Source organism: Heteronotia binoei, chromosome 21, assembly GCF_032191835.1.
Source record: "Heteronotia binoei isolate CCM8104 ecotype False Entrance Well chromosome 21, APGP_CSIRO_Hbin_v1, whole genome shotgun sequence".
In the NCBI taxonomy this organism is placed as follows: Eukaryota; Metazoa; Chordata; class Lepidosauria; order Squamata; family Gekkonidae; genus Heteronotia; species Heteronotia binoei.
This window is the reverse complement of record NC_083243.1, coordinates 140,487,913-140,506,108: the sequence shown is the minus strand read 5'-3', so window position 1 is coordinate 140,506,108 and position 18,196 is coordinate 140,487,913. Positions and strand designations below refer to the sequence as shown.

The following is an 18,196-nucleotide window of genomic DNA, read 5'->3' as shown; positions in this document are numbered from 1 at the left end:
TATAGAGATCACCAGGTTAGGCAGAAACTTTTGGAAGCCTCAAAAGAGAAGGAAAGAGAGTTCTCTGCCTTTGCCTCTGTCTGTTCCGCTTCAACTGTTCCGCTTCAACTCCAGCTCTCCATTTTCCCTGCTTGTCAGAAGCAATGCCTCAGGATTCAGTAGTAAAAGGAAAGAAAACTTACAGTCTTCATAGTAGTGATGCAGCTTGTCCCACTGATGCAGAGTTGCTTAATTTGAAAGAAGAGAAGGAAAAGTCCGGCAGTCAACCCTCGAGCCATTTAAAAATGGCAATCGAGACAGCGAGGCTTGGGGAGACCCCTCTGCTGTCGGATTTAGAAGCGGCTCTGGACGCACCAGTTCGAGCTGCTCATAACGACGAGTCGCTGAAACTGGAAGTCCTGTAAAAAATCTGCCATGAAAAAGTTGTGATGCAACATCACCCAGAGTTGGAAACGACTGGTGTTTGCATTGGGGACTACCTTTACTTTACCTTTAGTTTGGTCCTTAAAGATTGGAAACTAGGTTGGGTGAGTATTATACTAGCCTCTTGCACTTTATAAACCAGTTTAATACTTCTGTTAAAGTTTGCACAAAACCCTTCTGCTGGCACCATGTAACAGTTCACAAAGGCTGGTCATTCTAGGGGTGGAAGAGAAAGTTTAACAGGCTGAGTTCCCTTTCTGTAAATATTAGGTCTTTTGTATGAGTTTAGCAAAAGAAAATGAAGATATTGAGAAGGATTGTATCTTGAAGTATTTCTTTGTTTGGGTGGGTAATGTGTCTCATTGTATTCCTGATTGAAAAATTATGGCTCAAGATGTACCTGGAAATCCCACAAACTATACTCTTTAAAGTGGCATTCACCACACACAAAGTGGTTGCTTCCACTGCCAAAGGCTAAAAAACTGAAAAGCAATGATTTATATGATCATAGTTTGATTGTTTCCATCTGTGTAGTGTAGCCAGGAGATTCTACAACTGTCTGGCTGCCAGAAGTTCTAGCTTTTTAGCATTATCCAGGGTGCTTATGCCAATGACATGGTGATTGCAGTAAGGTACAAATAATTTTTATTTATTTATTTATAACATTCAATTTCTATCCCGACCTCTCCGCAAGCGGACTCAGAGTGGCTAACAATCAATATTATAATACAATTTTTAAAACCAGTAAAATACAGTTTAAAACATTTTAAAAACATTTTGTGGTGCTAAATAAATGGAAAGGACTGAGGAAATACTGACTAGGGACTTCAAAATTTTGACTGACTACTACCATAAATGGTGGCTTATCCCAAGTCCAGGAAAAAACAGAATGTTCCTGTTTCCATCTCAATAACAATCTTGCCAACCAAGAATTGAATGTCTGCCTTAATGGTGCCTACCCTACACACAACCATACACCTAGGTACCTTGACATTACCTTGGACAAGACCTTGAGCTATAAACACTATCTTATCAATGTCGCAGCAAAAACACACATCCAAAACAACATTCTCCATAAATTATGTGGTACAACTTTGGGTGCGTCTGCTACAGCACTTAGATGCTCAGCTTTGGAGTGTGTAGTAGTGCAAAAAATGATGCTTCAGTGTGGTTCAGCAGCCCCTATGTCCACAAACATGATGTCCAACTCAACACAACAATGAGAACCATCAGCAGATGTATTAAACCCACTCCAACTTATTGGGTACCCTCACTGTGCCACATAGTTCTCCCACATCTCTGAAGACAAGATGCTGTTCTTCGTGAATACAGAATAATAAAAACAGAAAGTTGCCCTTCCACATACATCAGTAGCAAAAATCAAAAGTGTACTACAATAAATAAATAATTACAAATCAGAATCTGTAGTCTGCATGATTTATAGTAATGACAGATGGTAAAACAACCAAATAAGTAGCATCATGTAGGAGGATGTCAATTACATATGCAAGTCTTATAACAAAACTTAACAAGTGAAAACCTCTCTAAAGAGAAACCAGACTCATGTCAAGTCATTTCACTGAAAATTTCTTCCAAACATAGTTCAATACAGAAAAATGAAACGTTTTAACAATGGTCTCTGATGATGTAGTCCTGACTACAGTCCTAGCCAAAAGGCAAGCTAACTAATACCAGTCCTCATTTTGCCGTAGCTTCTTCAAGTGATGGAACCTCATTCCAGTGCTAATATGCATATAAACTGCACATCCAGTAAAGGAAATTTTCAATTCATTGCATATAGGTCACTCAAAAATCTTTAGTTCATGTGATTTATTCAGAATATTTTGAGGCAACTCTGATCAGTTTTCAGTACTGTGCACACGAGCAAAAGAAATGAGGCAGTAATTTCTATTTCATCTGGAGATGGTTAAACTAAGGCCTACCTAATATGATTCAGTAGTTAAACACAAACCAAAATCTGGAACAGATAGTTAGGTCCTACTATTTTTCTTCATGTATGCATGGTGCTCCATACCTTCCTCCACTCAAAATTAAAGTAAAACAGAGTCGCATTTAAGCCTTAATGACCATGGTAAATAAAGTTTGTGTACTAGCTGGCTTATTTACAAAGATCAGAAAGATTTTAAACACAGTTAGTTCTATGGTTTTGTGTAATAGATAGACAAATAATGGAATGTTTGAGCCCAATCTACATTTTAATTACTAATTTTTTGAAAAATTTACTTTTAGAGGGAAGTAAGAAATCATAAATCTTCTTGTTAGGGTGCCCTATTCACTATTTTGGAAAAATCTTATTTTCTTCCCAGATTTTTAGTCATTGGTTGAAAGCTTTTTGATGTGAAGTTTAACAAAAACAATTCAGAGATGTTTAAAAATTCCAGAGCTACTGTTTCTCCAAATAGATTGGCAACCTAAAGTTATCTGGTTAGAATTGTGTTTTATTTTGCTTCTCACTAAGAAGTTGATACATGATTGCATAATGAAGTAAACAAAATTCCATAGGATTCCCAGTAACTTTAGTACATGGCATTGTTTTAATTAATTACTTTTCTGCTTTAGCAGTCTGTTGAAATTTGTATATGCAGAGATAGTATGGTCATTGTCTACTTTCTGGATTTCTCTGTTTCTAAAGCAATAGTTTAGTTGTTTTGTTTATACCATATACCTGATAAAATAGGTGGCTGTGTTGCTCTGAGGAATTTGCTTAGTTATTTTTTTTAAACAGTTGACCACGAGCTTTAATTTAATAAAACTGAGAAACTAACAAGCATAGAGTTGATGTTTAGCTATCTAATATGTATTTTAATAATAGAGATTAGATAAGCTTGACTGATAACATTCAGAATAAATGTAAGGCATCCAGATCTACAACAGAGGTTTTCAAAGAACATGTGTCAGAGTTGGATCCATGAATGTAAGAATCATGGGTCTTCCTGCCCCCCCCCACCCCAGCAGCAGTCCTCTCCAACAATAGGAAAAAGACTCACATGGAGTTCTAGCCACACAGATCACAAGGCTGCAGTAGAGAATAAGTGAAGGAAATTGGCCTTGCTTCCCTCTTCTGTCAGTGTAGAAAACTTTTCTGAAGTTGGAAAGGACTTCAAGGGATAGGGGAACATGAGAAGATCTGCAGCCTTCAGCACCTTCTGCTGATAGATAGCTGGATCCAACCCATTCGTTGATATGGCCCATTAGTGCATCTTGCAGATGGTCATTCGCTTATCTCATATGCTAAACATCTCCAGGTATAAGATAGCTTCCACTCTTTCTAGGGCTATTTCAAACATATTAGTAAGTCATCAGCGTAAAACAGAACTTCATATTGTGTAAATCGAGGCATTACATCTCCAGATATAAGGTGGCTTCCACTCTTTCTAGTAAGTCATCAATGTAAAACAGAACTTTGTTCGTAATTTGATTGCAGCACAGAACAATGAGATTTCATTTGGGAGACTATGCTGAGGCAATTATCTTCTGTTAAAGTTTGCAGATGGAGTGTACCTGGTGCTCCTGATGGGTCTTCTTGAAGGTTATTTTGTGCCTCTACACAGCTTTTTCTTGACTCCTGATAGTTTCGAACAAAAGGTAATTTTGTAGTTGGCATTCATACTCTAACTCTTTATGCACATAGTAGAGATGTATTGTATGCAACAAGCTACATGGACACATAGGAAAGGAAAATTCCACCACCCCACTAGCCCGGCTTCCCCTCTAGCTCTATTTCTCCTCTCCCATCTCTCTGCTTTAGCTTGCTCCATTTCCCCTCCCTTTTGTCCAGTGTCTCTCACCTTTCTTTCCCCTCCTTGATATACTTCTTCATTCTCCTTCTTATGGCTTCACAATTTCAATGTCAATTTGATTTGCTACACAACTGCAAATGCCCCCCAACTCTGCCCCCCCTGCCAGGGTCTGAGTATGCACAGACTTTACATTTAACTTATTAGATTTCTCCCCCTCCAAATGATTTTTAACATGCTGAATTGCCAGTGTAGTGTGCTGTCAGCACTTTGTATTATCAACATTTACAGCCTCACCCTCAGATAGGATTTACTTAGCGTTTATGGGAAGTTAGGAGCCCCATGGTGCAGAATGGTAAGCTGCAGTATTGCAGTCCAAGCTCTGCTTATGAACTGAGTTCGATCTCAGTGGAAGCTGAGTTCAGGTAGCTGGTGCAAGGTTGACTCAGCCTTCCATCCTTCAGAGGTCGGTAAAATGAGTACCCAGCTTGCTGGGGGTAAAGTGTAGATGACTGGGAAGGCAATGGCAAACCACCCCATTAAAAGTCTGCCATGTAAACATTGTGATATGATGTCACCCCAGAGTCAGAAACGACTGGTGATTGCACAGGGGACTACCTTTACTTTTTTATGGGAAGTCACTATTAGATTAAGTTCCTAGTATGTAATAAAACTGTAATAATAATGAATCTAGTTTGTGACTGAAGGGTGGTGGATAAGAAAAGAAATGCAATGTTTATGTTAACTATTTTGCCAGTTTACTTCTTGTGGAAACTATCCATAACAATAAAGAATCCATTAATGTTAAACTTCCAGCTAAAATATCTCTTGATTCTATATGGAGAATCCTATTACTTCTATATGGGTTTTTTTCATAATATACAATTTCAGGAGTAGCAGTGAACTTAAATTTTCTTACGGCAACTTCATTTATGAGGGAGAAAACTCACTTGACTATTGGGATAAATATGATTTTTAATGTCACTATTTGTTAATTTATGTGATTGAGTTGAATATTCTTTAGGCACATATATTTATGGTTTTAATCCTGTTCATACAAATTAGTTATTTCTTTGAAAAAAATTTCCCACTAATAATGATCCTCACAATGGGTTCTATACAGTAGTATAAAACTGTCAGTGATCAATTTCTCTTAATTAAATCACCAGGTCCTTAATGGGTCCTTTGCATTTGAGTTAATGCAAGATGGAGGGCTGGAAAAACCAAAACCAAGGCCAGAAGGTATTTTGAACTTCTTGCAATGCATCTTTACTGCAATAGTCAACAACAAACTAATAGTTTAAAATGAGAATTAAGAGCAATGTTTAAGTAATCAAATATTCCTAGTTTTATTGAACCAATCTCAATATTATATACACTATCCAAGAAGCACACAACTGTTGACAGACAGACATATTCAAGGGAAGATGGGATTATATTATTTAAATAACTACAAATGAAAATATTGTGAGTATAAGAGGTGATATTAGTAGCATGGACTGATAATGCTGTTGGAAGGAACTGCTCTATATTACCCTCCTTAGATAGATTAGTACATGGCCTCAGACAAAGTGAGTGAAGATAGAAAAGGAAAAGTAGAGCCATAAAGAAAATAGAATTGCTGTGATCCCACATCCATTGTGGATAGTTAATGTCATTATGGCATTTTAATTCTTCAGGTATTTATTACTCAGAGAATTGGCAGTTTTCTCCAGCATGTATCTTAAATCATACAGACATTTCAGCATTTGGTTATGTCTTTGTGTGTGTGTAAGACATTTCTTGTGCAATTATTGAAAAGCTTAATATGAAACTTCCTGTTCAGTGTGAATGGAAAAAATACATCTGTTTTATATGTTGTTACATCAGGCAGAATGCCCATGGTTAAAATTTCCACCAAGCATGAGAGACTAAAAAAGACTCTTAATAACATAAAGGTGACTTGCAAATAGCTTTCAGATTCCTTACTTGCTCTGTTTTGATGGATGGATTTTAAAAATAGTTATCTAATCACATAATAATAGTAAGCAACAAAAATGAAATGCTTAAATGGGATGTCAACATTTCTCTTGAAATAGCAGTTGGGTCTTATTCTTGCTATGAAAACAGAATGTTCCCTTTCTGGCCTTCTCTTTATATACTGTGCATCATATCCTGGGAATATCTTCCATAAAACCCAAGAAAAAAGGATCACCATACCTTTTACTAAAGAAAAGTGTGCAGAAGGGAAAAATCAAAATTGGGGGCTCATATGGCACAGAGTGGTAAGCTACAGTACTGCAATCCAAGCTCTGCTCATGACCGGAATTTGATCCCGGTGGAAACTGGGTTCAGGAAGCCGGCTCATGGTTGACTCAGCCTTCCATCCTTCCGAGGTCGGTAAAAAGAGTACACAGCTTGCTGGGGTAAAATGTAAATGACTGGGGAAGACAATGGCAAATCATCCAGTTAAAAGTCTGCCATGAAAACGTCATGAAAGCAACGTCACCCCAGAGTTGGAAACGACTGGTGCTTGCACAGGGGATTACCTTTGCCTTTATTTCAAGTTTACTGTTACTGGGTTTCAAATTTTAAGGGGAAAAGCTACCTAATGATTTTCCTATGTTCTTGTGCTTATGATTTTCACAAACATAAAACCATTGAGATTGATATGTTCATTTCCCCTATTGTTATAGAGTATTGCAGGCCCAAGGCCAACATTGTGTCAATGCCTTTTCTGTTCTGCCCAATTGCAATCAGCCAGTGAGTTTTCTTCCTAGGCAGTAACAATTCATAGAATCATAGAATCATAAAGTTGGAAGGGACCTCCAGGGTCATCTAGTCCAACCCCCTGCACATTGCAGAAAACTCACAAACACCTCCCCCTAATTTCAAAGGATCTTCATCGCTGTCAGATGGCCATATAGCCTCTGTTTAAAAACCTCAAAAGAAGGAGAGCCCACCACCTCCCAAAGAAGCCTGTTCCACTGAGGAATTGCTCTTAACTGTGAGGAAGTTCTTCCTGCTATTGAGCCAGAAACTCTTCTGATTTAATTTCAACCCATTGGTTCTGGTCCTACTTTCTGAGGGCACAGAAAACAATTCCACACCATCCTCTAGATGACAGCCCTTCAGGTACTTGAAGATGGTGATCATATCACCTCTCAGCCGCCTCTTCTCCAGACTAAACATCCCCAGCTCCTTCAACCTTTCCTCATAGGACTTGGTCTCCAGACCCCTTACCATCTTCATTGCCCTCTTCTGGACCCGTTCCAGCTTGTCTATATCCTTCTTAAAATATGGTGCCCAAAACTGAACACAATACTCCAGGTGAGGACTTACTGGAGCAGAATAAAGCAAATTTAGTCTCTGGCTCTCTATAAACATACACCAACAGCAGCACAGAGAACAATCCTAAGCGGGTCAACTTAGAATCCTACTCAGATCTGTTCACTGGGATTTACTAAACACAAATAGGTCACAGAATTGCACTGCCAGGATCCTTGGTCTCAAAATCCACCCATATCAAGTCACAACCACCCATATCAAGTCACAATAAGATGCTTTCAGGGCAAGTGAGAAGCAGATATAGCTTGCTGCTGCAGAGTACTCCTTGCTAGTGTCCTGTCCAAATACTGACCATGCTTAGCTTCCAAAATCTAATGAGACAGGGCTATATCACGCTGCCTTCCCTCTGTCCCTCATGTTGTTGTTCAATCACACAGTCAAGTCCAACTCTTTGCAACCCCATGGACCACATCACACCAGGCCCTTGTATCTTACATTGTCCTCCTAAGTTTGTTCAAATTCCTATTCGTTGTATTGATAACACTGCCTAACCATCTCATCCTTTGCTGTCCCCTTCTTCTTTTACCTTCAATCTTTCCCAGCATCAGGGTCTTCTCCAGTGAGTCTCCCTTTTCATTTGGTGGCCAAAGTATTTGAGCTTCAGTTTCAGTATCTGACCTTCCAGGGAACAGTCAGGGTTGATTTCCCTTAGGATTCACTGATTTGATCTCCTTGCCGTCCAAGGGACTCTCAAGAGTCTTCTCCAGCACCACAGTTTAAAATGATATATTCTTCGGTGCTCGGCCTTCCTTGTAGTCCAACTCTCACAGCCATATATTACTACTGGGAATACCATTGCTTCGCTATGCGGACTTTTGTCAGCAGTGAAATGTCTCTATTTTTTAATATGCTGCCTAGGTTTGCCATAGCTTTCCTCCCAAGGAGCAGGGGTCTTTTAATTTCATGGCTGCAGTCACTGTCTACAGTGATTGTGGATTCCAAGAATGTAAAGTCTGTCACTACTTCCATGTCTTCCCCTTCTATGTGCCAAGGAGTGATGGGGCCAGAAGCCATGATCTTAGTTTTTTGTTGTGTTTCAAACCAAATTTTTCACTCTCCTCCTTCACCCTCAGCAAGAGGCTTTTTAGGTCCTCTTCACTTTCTGCCATTAAAGTGGTATTGTCTGCATATCTGAGGTTGTTGATGTTTTCTCTGGCAATCTTAATTCCATTTTGTGCTTTATCCAGGCCGGCATTTCGTATTATGTACTCTGCAACTCTGCATATAAGTAACTAAATAAACAATATGCATCCTTGTTGTACTCCTTTTCCTATTCTAAACGAGTCAGTTGTTCCATATCCGGTTCTAACTATCGCTTCTTGACCCTTATACAGGTTTCTTGGGAGATATGTGAGGTGGTCTGGTACTCCCGTTTCTTTAAGGACTTGCCACAGTTTGTTGTGATCTACGCAATCAAAGGCTTTAGCATAGTCAATGAAGCAGAAGTAGATGATTTTCTGGTACTCCCTTGCTTTCCTCCATAATCCAGTGAATATTGGCAATTTGATTTCTAGTTCCTCTCCCTTTTCAAAACCCAGCTTGTACTTCTGCTGAAACCTAGCTTGCAGGATATTGAGCATGACCTTACTAGCATGTGAAATGAGTGCAATTGTGCGATAGTCTGAACATTCTTAGGCATTGCCCTTCTTTGGGGTTGGAATATAAACTGACCTTTTCCGATCCTGTGGCCACTGTTGTGTTTTCCAAATTTGCTGGCATATTGAGTGCACCACTTTAACAGCATCGTCTTTTAGGACTTTGAATTGCTCGACTGGAATACCGTCATCTCCGCTAGCTTTGTTGTTAGTAATGCATTCTAAGGCCCATTTGACTTCACACTCCAGGATGTCTGTGGTTGAAGTTCAGCAATCACACCATCATGATTGTCAAGGACATCAAGATCCTTTTTGTAAAGTTCTTCTGTGTATTCTTGCCACCTCTTCCTAATCTCTTCTGCTTCTGTTAGGTCCCTTCCATTTTTGTCCTTTATCATGGCCATCTTTGCACGAAACGTTCCCTTGATTTCTCCAGTTTTCTTAAATAGATCTCTAGCCCTTCCCATTCTGTTGCTTTCCTCTATTACTTTGCATTGCTCATTTAGGAAGGCTCTTTATCTCTTCTTGCTGTTCTCTGGACATTTGCATTGGGTTGGGTAAATCTTTCCTTTTCACCTTTGCTTTTTGTTTTCCTTCTTTCCTCAGCTATTTGTAAATCCTCATCAGACAGCCACTTTGCTTTCTTGCATTTCTTTTTCTTGGGGGTGGTGTTGATTGCTGCCTTCTGTACAATGTCACAAGCCTCCATCCATAGTTCTTCAAGCACTCTGTCTGTCAAATCTAATCCCTTAAACCTGTTCTTCTCCTCTACTGTATATTCATAAGCGATGTGATCTAGGTCGAATCTGAATGGCCTAGTGGTTTTTCCAACTTTCTTCAGTTTAAGCCTGAATTTAGCAATGAGTAGCTCATGATCTGAGCCACAGTCAGCTCCTGGTCCTGTTTTTAGTGACTGTATAGAGCTTTTCCGTCTTTGACTGCAAAGTTTATAATTAATCTGATTTTGGTGATGTCCATCTGGTGATGTTGATGTGAAGAGTCACCTCTTAGGTTGTTGGAAGAGGATGTTTGCTCTGACCAGCATGTTCTCTTGAAAAACTCTGCTAGCCTTTGCTGGGCTTCATTTTGTTCTCCAAGGCCAAACTTGTCCATTATTCTAGTTATCTTTTGACTGCCTACTTTAGCATTCCATTCACCTATGGTGATATCTTTTTTTGGTGTTAGTTCTAATAAGTGTTGCAAGTCTTCATAGAACTGGTCCACATCTGCCTCTTCTGCGTCAGTGGTTGAGGCATAGACTTGGATTACTGTGATGTTGAATGGTTTGCTTTGTATTTAGACCAAAATCTTTCTGTTGATTTTGAGATTGTATCCCGTTATTGGCTTCCTCTGTCTCTTGTTTACTATAAAGATCACAGCATTTCTTCTATGGGGCTCTTGCCCATAGTAATAGATACAATGATCCTCTGAGTTAAATCCACCCATTCCCATCCACTTTATTTCACTGATTCTCTAGATGTCGATGTTCAGTCTTGCCATCTCATGTTTGACCACATCCAACTTACTTTGATTCATAGATCTTAAATTCCAGGTTCCTATGCAGTATTGTTCTTTGCAGCATGGAACTTTCCTTTCACTCTCAGACACATCCACAGCCACTTCATTCTTTCTGGGGTGACTTGTACTTGCTCTCTGCTCTTCCCCAGTAGCATAGCGGACACCTTCTGACCTGAGGGGCTCATCTTCTGGCATCATATATTTTAGCTTTTTGTTTCTGTCCATGGGGTTTTCTTGGCAAGGATATTGGAGTTGGTTGCCATTTCCTTCTGCAGTGGATCACATTTCATCTGGGTTCTCTGCTGTGGCCTGTTTGTCTTGGGTGGCCCTCCACAGCATAGCCCGCAGACTCATTCAACCATGCAAGCCCTCTCGCCACGTCAAAGCAGCAATCCATGAGAGGATTTCACATACTGAAAGCCAATTAGTTATTCCTTTGTCTTCAGCAAACCAAAGGTTGTTGTTATATCAAAACTGGCAAACAATGGTTTTCACTTCATAATTTGTTTTGCAGAGCAAATGCAAAACAGTTTGCAGATGTAATGGCAAACAGTGATTTTCTGAGAACCAGGAAATAACTGTCATGTTCATGGAAGGGAGAAGAGGAAACACTTGGGCCAGTAATCTACCAATTCATAATTTGGAACTCATGGCCATGGCCTACCATGTACTGACAACTTCATGTTTTTGCCATCTTTTGTCAGGACTTTGAATAGCTTATGGACTTGTCATTACATAATATCTGCAATATGCTGATGCTTCCCCCCATATTTTGGTCCTTTGTTTGCTCATTGTGTATCATTCAAAAAGCTGACTCTTCTTCTTTTTCTCCCCTAGACATTGTAAATTGTGATTTGAAGTCAACCTTGAGAGTGCTATACAATCTGTTCACTAAGTACAGAAACTTAGAATGAAGAATTTGTTGGAGGTGCCACAGATGGCTGTAAATGAAACAACGAAGCCACTCCAGTCTTTGCTGTTTTAATTAAACACTGTGCTTTTCTCAAAGGAGACACCATTCTTCTCAGAACGCTCTTCCTATGTTTGTTTTACATATGCTAGCACTACCAATAAATGTTATAAAGTAAAAAATCAATGCACACATTTTCAGCTGAGACTCCACGCTACTATACAATTCTTTTATTTAAACTCTCTCAATTTCATAAAGAACAGGCATAAAGTCTGATCCAGAACTGGGTTGAGAGAAACAAATGAAAACAACAGCATATTACCTTTTTTACTGTACAGAGGCAATGACCCAGAAGTTTATGCACCATAGGCTCTTGTACTGCTAAATGGAGAACTGTCCTTGTTTGGGACCAGCCCTAGTGAAAGAGCCCGTGCATCTTCTGCCTTTGGCGCCTTTGTGCCAATGCTCTACCCATTTTTCATTGTACCATGCAAATCACTTAATCAGTCCAGGAAGTGGACCATTCTTTAACGTGGCCTTTTCATTGTTGCTGGCGCTCCACCACAACTCTGTACTGCTTTCCTCAATAATAAACAAACTTTGGGCACTGCCTTATTACCAGCAAGCTGTCATGGTGCAAAGTGATGTTTAAGATTTGGCATATAAATAACTTACAGTCAAATGGTCCTGTTTAATGGAGTTGTGTGTCAGGCTACAGGAAATTTTCCATGACTCTGTGTGTATGTGTGGTACGTTTTGATTTCAGGAAAGGATACCTGTTACCCATAATGAGATATGAAGATGCTGTTATGAAGATCATGGAGAATATTTAGGCATACCATGGGTGGCATGACTTAAATGTGATTGAAGAAGAAAAACTTTCAAAACAGGCTTCACCTGTGTATTATTTCCTATGCAATAGTGGCCTGTGTACACATTCCTCATATTTTTTTTATTCCTTAAAAGTTTACAGTATGTTTTATATGTGCACAACAGCACACTTCATAGTATTACTTCATGCACTAGGAAACACTTGCCTAGGAGAAGAGACAATGGTACTAAATGTGTAGATAAATTCAACTCGCAAGTCTTAAACAGCAAAACACAGACAAAGCCAGCATGGAGACACAATGATGGAGCAAAGTGAGGTCTGTTCTGTCAGGGCACTGAAAGCTTTTTATACTTAATTGGAATGAAACTTTAAAACAAAATAATTGGTACAAGCAGTTTAACTTTTACCTTTCTCATTAGAGCAAACTTTAAAAAAAATCATGTGCCAGCAAGTAAACATAATATTAATGTGTGTGCTGAGTGGCCCACCAAAAGCAGAGGTGAGTGGTAAAGGGCAATGAAGATATGAGTTGAAGGCTGTACATTTATTGTTTGAAAACAGCAAGGAATGGGAGTTTACCTGACAGAATAAAAACCTGCACTGGCTACTCTTTGCAGATATATTTGTATGAAGCCTCTACTTCATAATCACTATGAACCACATTCTTTCAGGTTCTATGCCAAGCAAATACTTAATTATAATTATGTTTAATGGTTTCTATTCAGGTTCAAAGCAAGACAATAACCTGAAGCTTGACTCAATTCTGTTTTTCTGTGGAAAACCTTCCTCAAGTTTTGGGGTTGAGATTCAGGATTGGCTCAATACCCTTGAACTGTGAGATGTTTCCTTGCACACAACTGCAAGTACAAGAAATCCACTTTCAAAATATATATTGTGGAAACAATAGCTGTAATAATAAAAACAGCAATGATATATAGTAGTATCTAAAAAACAACCTTTCAATGATACACAATGAAGGAGGATAAAAAAAATATAAAACATTGAAAATACAAATATCCAAGAACATCTAGAGCACATGACTGATTATATCAAAGTCTAAAATTGCATACAGGTGTGAAATCAATTGATGCTGAAAAAGTATTTTTGAACAAGTTCACTCTCAGGCTGAGTTGTAGAACTTGTCATATTTAGTCATATGCCGTATGTCCTTTGGGTAATTTTATCCTTTTCCTTGGTATTAATTTAATGCATATTAATTATATAGTTCATCTTTATGACATTGCTTCTTTGGTATTACTGTTATTGGCTCCCTAATATGATGAGCTTTTGTAAACCCCCTTTTTTCCCTTTGTTTCACTCTTCAACACTCTTTTTCAGTAGTAGCCATCTTGCACCCAGACATCTATGCTAGTGGCTTTAACTATGGAATTAAAGTTAAGAGACTACTGCAGTTTAGTGTTTGCAGAGGAAAACAGAAAAGTCTTCATCACTTGAACAGTAGTTTAGTATCTAGCTTATAATTAATGCTATGAACAAGGGGGAAACTTGCAGCCAAAATTCCTGGATAACTTTTCAAAGAGTGGAGCTAACAAGCCATAGAATTCTGTTACTAATTTTACTTTGCAGTATTTTCCCACAGACATTAGCTAAGTATTAAGTTACATAGTTAGATTATTATTGCACTTAAGTTAGCTTTGTACAGAATGCAAAAAAGAATAGATTAAAAATAGTCTGTGGACAATAGGAGTGATGCCTGATCTATCTGAAATAATAAAACTTATTTTAGTAGTAGTTAATAGCTTGAAAAGAATATATTTAAGATCAGTCTTCTATCCAACATTTAACCAAGAAGTTAGAACCTATCCTGAACAAAGCTCAGAAGTCTGTACAGAGGGTATCAGACCATTTCTAAACTCGCTGGCAATTGTTAGCACTTGGTCTCTATTTATGAAATTCTCAATTTTTTAAAAAAAATGTGTGCTATAAAAAGTGACTACGAGAAAGCATTCATTTGCAGATACAATAAAGATGAAGTTGGTGCTGATGACCATTGCTATTAGATACTTTCATAAACACACCGCAAGTTTTATGTAATCTAACCAGTTGGGCCAGAGTGACAGAGCTGGGCTAGAATTGTGCTGGCTGTCTTAAAAAATAGATTTTGCAAGAGCATAGATCCCCCCCCTTCCCCTTACCATTTGTAATGGAGAAACCCTCCTCAAGTGCACCATTACTAGACTGCATCTATGTTAAGCACTGCTTACTTTTTTAACATTTCACAATAATAGTTGGTTACATTTAAAAAAAAATACAAGTGATTGGACACTTGGGATCATGAACAACATTTCTTTTGACCATGTATATGTTTTATAGGAAGCATTTGTTTCAATTGAAGATTTTTCTCCAGAACGCATGACATGGAATGGTTCAGTCATTTTTCATACAGAAGCATTATATGTGCTATATAAATTGATCTTAGTTTATATTTCTCACAGATTTATGCCTATGTGAAATTAATATGAAACAGAATCTACATATTATATGTAATTTATTGCAGCTGAAAATTAGATAGATATATACTATTCTATATGCTATAACAATACTGTATTGATATAGGATGATTATTTCTCTCACTTTTTTAAAGATGTCAAAATGTGTGTTAATCAAAAGTTGAGTTATTTGTGCAACTATCATAAAGATCTGATTTATACAGAGTTCATCCCTTTGATTGCTGGAGAATTTCAAACCAAACACAGCTTTGTTTATAATATCAGAAAGTAGCATGATTGTTTTTTAAATTTCACAATAGAATTGCAATAGTTTTACAATTACATCTTGATTGGGCCAGCACAGCATAATCTCTAGATTGTCACAAACCTAGGTCTCATTCTGGTAGGATGATATAAGACCAGAACAAACAACAACAAAAATGCTGCCATGGTGTTTTGTGAAGAGCCACACAGAGCAGCGTTTTTTGTATCTCCAACTGGTACTCCATTCAGCCTTGCTCAAACTCTCAGCATCCCATATGCAATTGCCTGTGGAACAGTGTAGAACTGTTGCCACCTAGCAAGGATTTCACAAGGAATTGTGTTATGGATCACTACCACATAGTTACCATGATTTGTACAATATTGGCAGCTTGAAAAATGCTGGTGTGATTGAACAAATTGTACTCATCATCAACCAACCTGCAGGCTCTGGATAATGCAAGTAGCATCCGTGTTTGCTCTGAGCCCACAGTAGTCACACACAATTCCAAGTAAACTTTTGGAGCCTGCTAAGCCGCTGAACTTGACAACTATCTTTGTTGATCCTAGGAAGAGTTCCCTTTCCCTCACATTCTTTGACCATTATGTTGCACCCCCCCCCAGACTAACTATTTGGGAAGTCACCCCTCCTGTCCCCCCCCCCCCCCAAAAAAAAGATGAGCAGCTTGCCATCAGCATTAAATATGTTATAGCTTGCCTGCAGAGATTTACAATCAGATCAACTACAAAGAAATATACAAGAGTATCTGGATGAATTCTCTCTTTGGTGCTACATCCTGTTTGTTTGGGGGGGGGGTTGGGGGGAGATCTCCTGAAGGTTCAGAACTATGGTAGGTTAGACATGACTGAGTGTTGATTTAATCCCATTTCTATCTTTTGTCCCACTTGTCCTTCCTGTCACAATTTGCATGCAACATTCCATCCATGTATCTTTGTTTAAAATGTTCAGCTATTTCGTCTAGTGGGGATTTTTATAGAAGGCTCCTAGGCCAGATTTATTAATCAATAAAGCTTGCTTGGATATTAAGATAAATGATACTTAGTGTGCCTAACCTTTGCTTTATGTTGAATAGAGATCTTTTGTAATTTACAATTAATCATAGTGATCATTTCTGACAGAGCTAAATTGTACTGTTTATTTTAAGTTATATTTTCGTTCAATAGCCAGAAAGTTGTATCAGTATTTAACATATTTCATATTTAAACTGTTTTTTTCTTTTTTTTGCTGTGGCTTTCCTGTATTAAAAATTGATTATGCTGAATATTACACAGTACAACAGCACCCTGAAATGACAGTCTTTTGTGGAATTCATTTACCAATTAATTGGGGATTCTTTGTCAAAATGCTTGACACTTTTGTTCTCTCTCAACCAACCAAATAAGAATTAGACCTTGGAGGTCCATTAAGGATTTGCATATCCTCCTGTGCACTAGGCAGTTTTATAATCAATTACAGATTATTAACGCACTGAACTGAGCAAGTATATAGTGATGTTACCTTTGTGATAAGTCCTGTGATGTATTTTAATTTAATGCACCATTAAAGTCTCATCAGGGTGGATCTGAAAGATTAAGAGCAAAGTTTTCACTTGTGGTATGATGGTAGCCACTTTCTGCATCTCCAGGAAAGCGTCTTTTGAAGGGAACCTGTGAGAATATCATGGAGACCGGAGTAGGGGTTTACAATGGGAAGGAATTGGTCCCCTTACACAAGTCTGGTTGGATCCAACACAATGTATGAATGGAGCTCACCAAGAGAAATGCAAATTTCTGTCTCCTCCTCTCCTTCTGTAGCCCCCAAAATGCTGCCCCCAGGTGGATAGAGGACCTCAAAGAACAGTGGGAGGTACAAGGTGATTGTCTGCTTTGGGAGGAGGATAATCAGCTGTAACAGCCTCCCCCATCCATTGACAGAAGGTTTGGTCTTAAACCACTGTAATTCTTCAGATTAAAAAAATTAGATGTGTGTTTATAAAGGACCACCAAGTCATAGGCAGTTTATGGTGACACTGTAGGGTTTTGAAGGCAAGAGACTAACATAGACGGTATGTCATTGTCTTCCTCTGCATAATGACCCTGGAATTCCTTGGTTGTCTTTCCTCCAAATACTAATCGGGGCTGATGCCATTTACGGTAACTCCCAAGATCTGACAAGATTGAGCTAACTGGGGCCATCCAGGCTGAGGTGCAAAATTAGATGTAGATACATATTTGATGCATTTTTCCACATAAAAAGTATACTGTCATGTGCTGATGTTAGAAATGCTGATTTAATTGGAGAATTCTACCTTCATATAATTTTAATGATTGCTTAACTTTAATTGATGATCAATCGTGTATGTTTGAATCTAAGTATACTAGTTTGCCATCCAAGTATTTTGTTATAGGGTGCTTTTGATTATCTTTAGTCAAACAAAGATGCCTCAACTATAGATGGGCAGAGCAGTCCTAATTTCCGCTGCGGTGCTGTATCCGAACATTGGCACAAGTCCAGTGCCGCCAATCGGCTTCCAAAGTTACACCAAAATGGAGAGGGGAAGAGACTGCAGCTGGGCATGCACGCGAGAGAAGCCATCACCATAGTGATTCCGCTTGCGTGTGCACTCTTGGCTCGCTGCCAAAGTGGGGGGCAGCGCAGAACCACAGGATTGGCCAGTCTCATGCGGAATACTGTTGCACATGATGGGGAGCAGGGAAAGGCATCTCCTGAGAGGCAGACAACCCTCCCACCCACCACCCCTGTCGGAGACCTGCATCAATGGCAGCTAGATGGGCAGAATCACATGCCATCCCAGCATGGTGAAAACAAACAGGAAACACACAGTGCAGTAGTGTGCACTTAAGGAATCTGGCCAGAATGTGTGTAGAGAAATGATAAATACAGTGCGCTGCCCACTGCCCTGGCTCCCCTGAACAAAGACTGCAAGGACCACTGCAACTCCATGCCACTTTCCACAATGTAGGCTTTGCACCCCCCCTCCCGAGGAAGCCCTGTTCTGAAGCAGAGACAGAGTGTGCAGCCCCAGCCATGCATGGAACCCCCCCCCCCCACTTCCATGAGATGAGTACAGAATAGACTCTCCGATTCCCCGTCCAGCTTC

At 39.0% G+C, this 18,196-nt stretch overlaps 1 protein-coding gene across 2 annotated transcripts in view; it reads left to right on the top strand.

Moving 5' to 3' along the window:
• Positions 1–12,156, top strand: part of PARVA (parvin alpha) — a 151,951-nt gene extending 139,795 nt beyond the window's left edge. For both annotated transcript variants that reach the window (XM_060261860.1, XM_060261861.1), the window contains exons 11-13: positions 3,928–4,029; positions 5,351–5,423; positions 11,459–12,156. In XM_060261860.1, coding sequence (XP_060117843.1) covers positions 3,928–4,029; positions 5,351–5,423; positions 11,459–11,535 — 252 coding nt within the window. In that variant the 3' untranslated portion in view covers positions 11,536–12,156. The remainder of the gene's footprint in view (positions 1–3,927; positions 4,030–5,350; positions 5,424–11,458) is intronic.
• Positions 12,157–18,196: the final 6,040 nt, after the last annotated feature.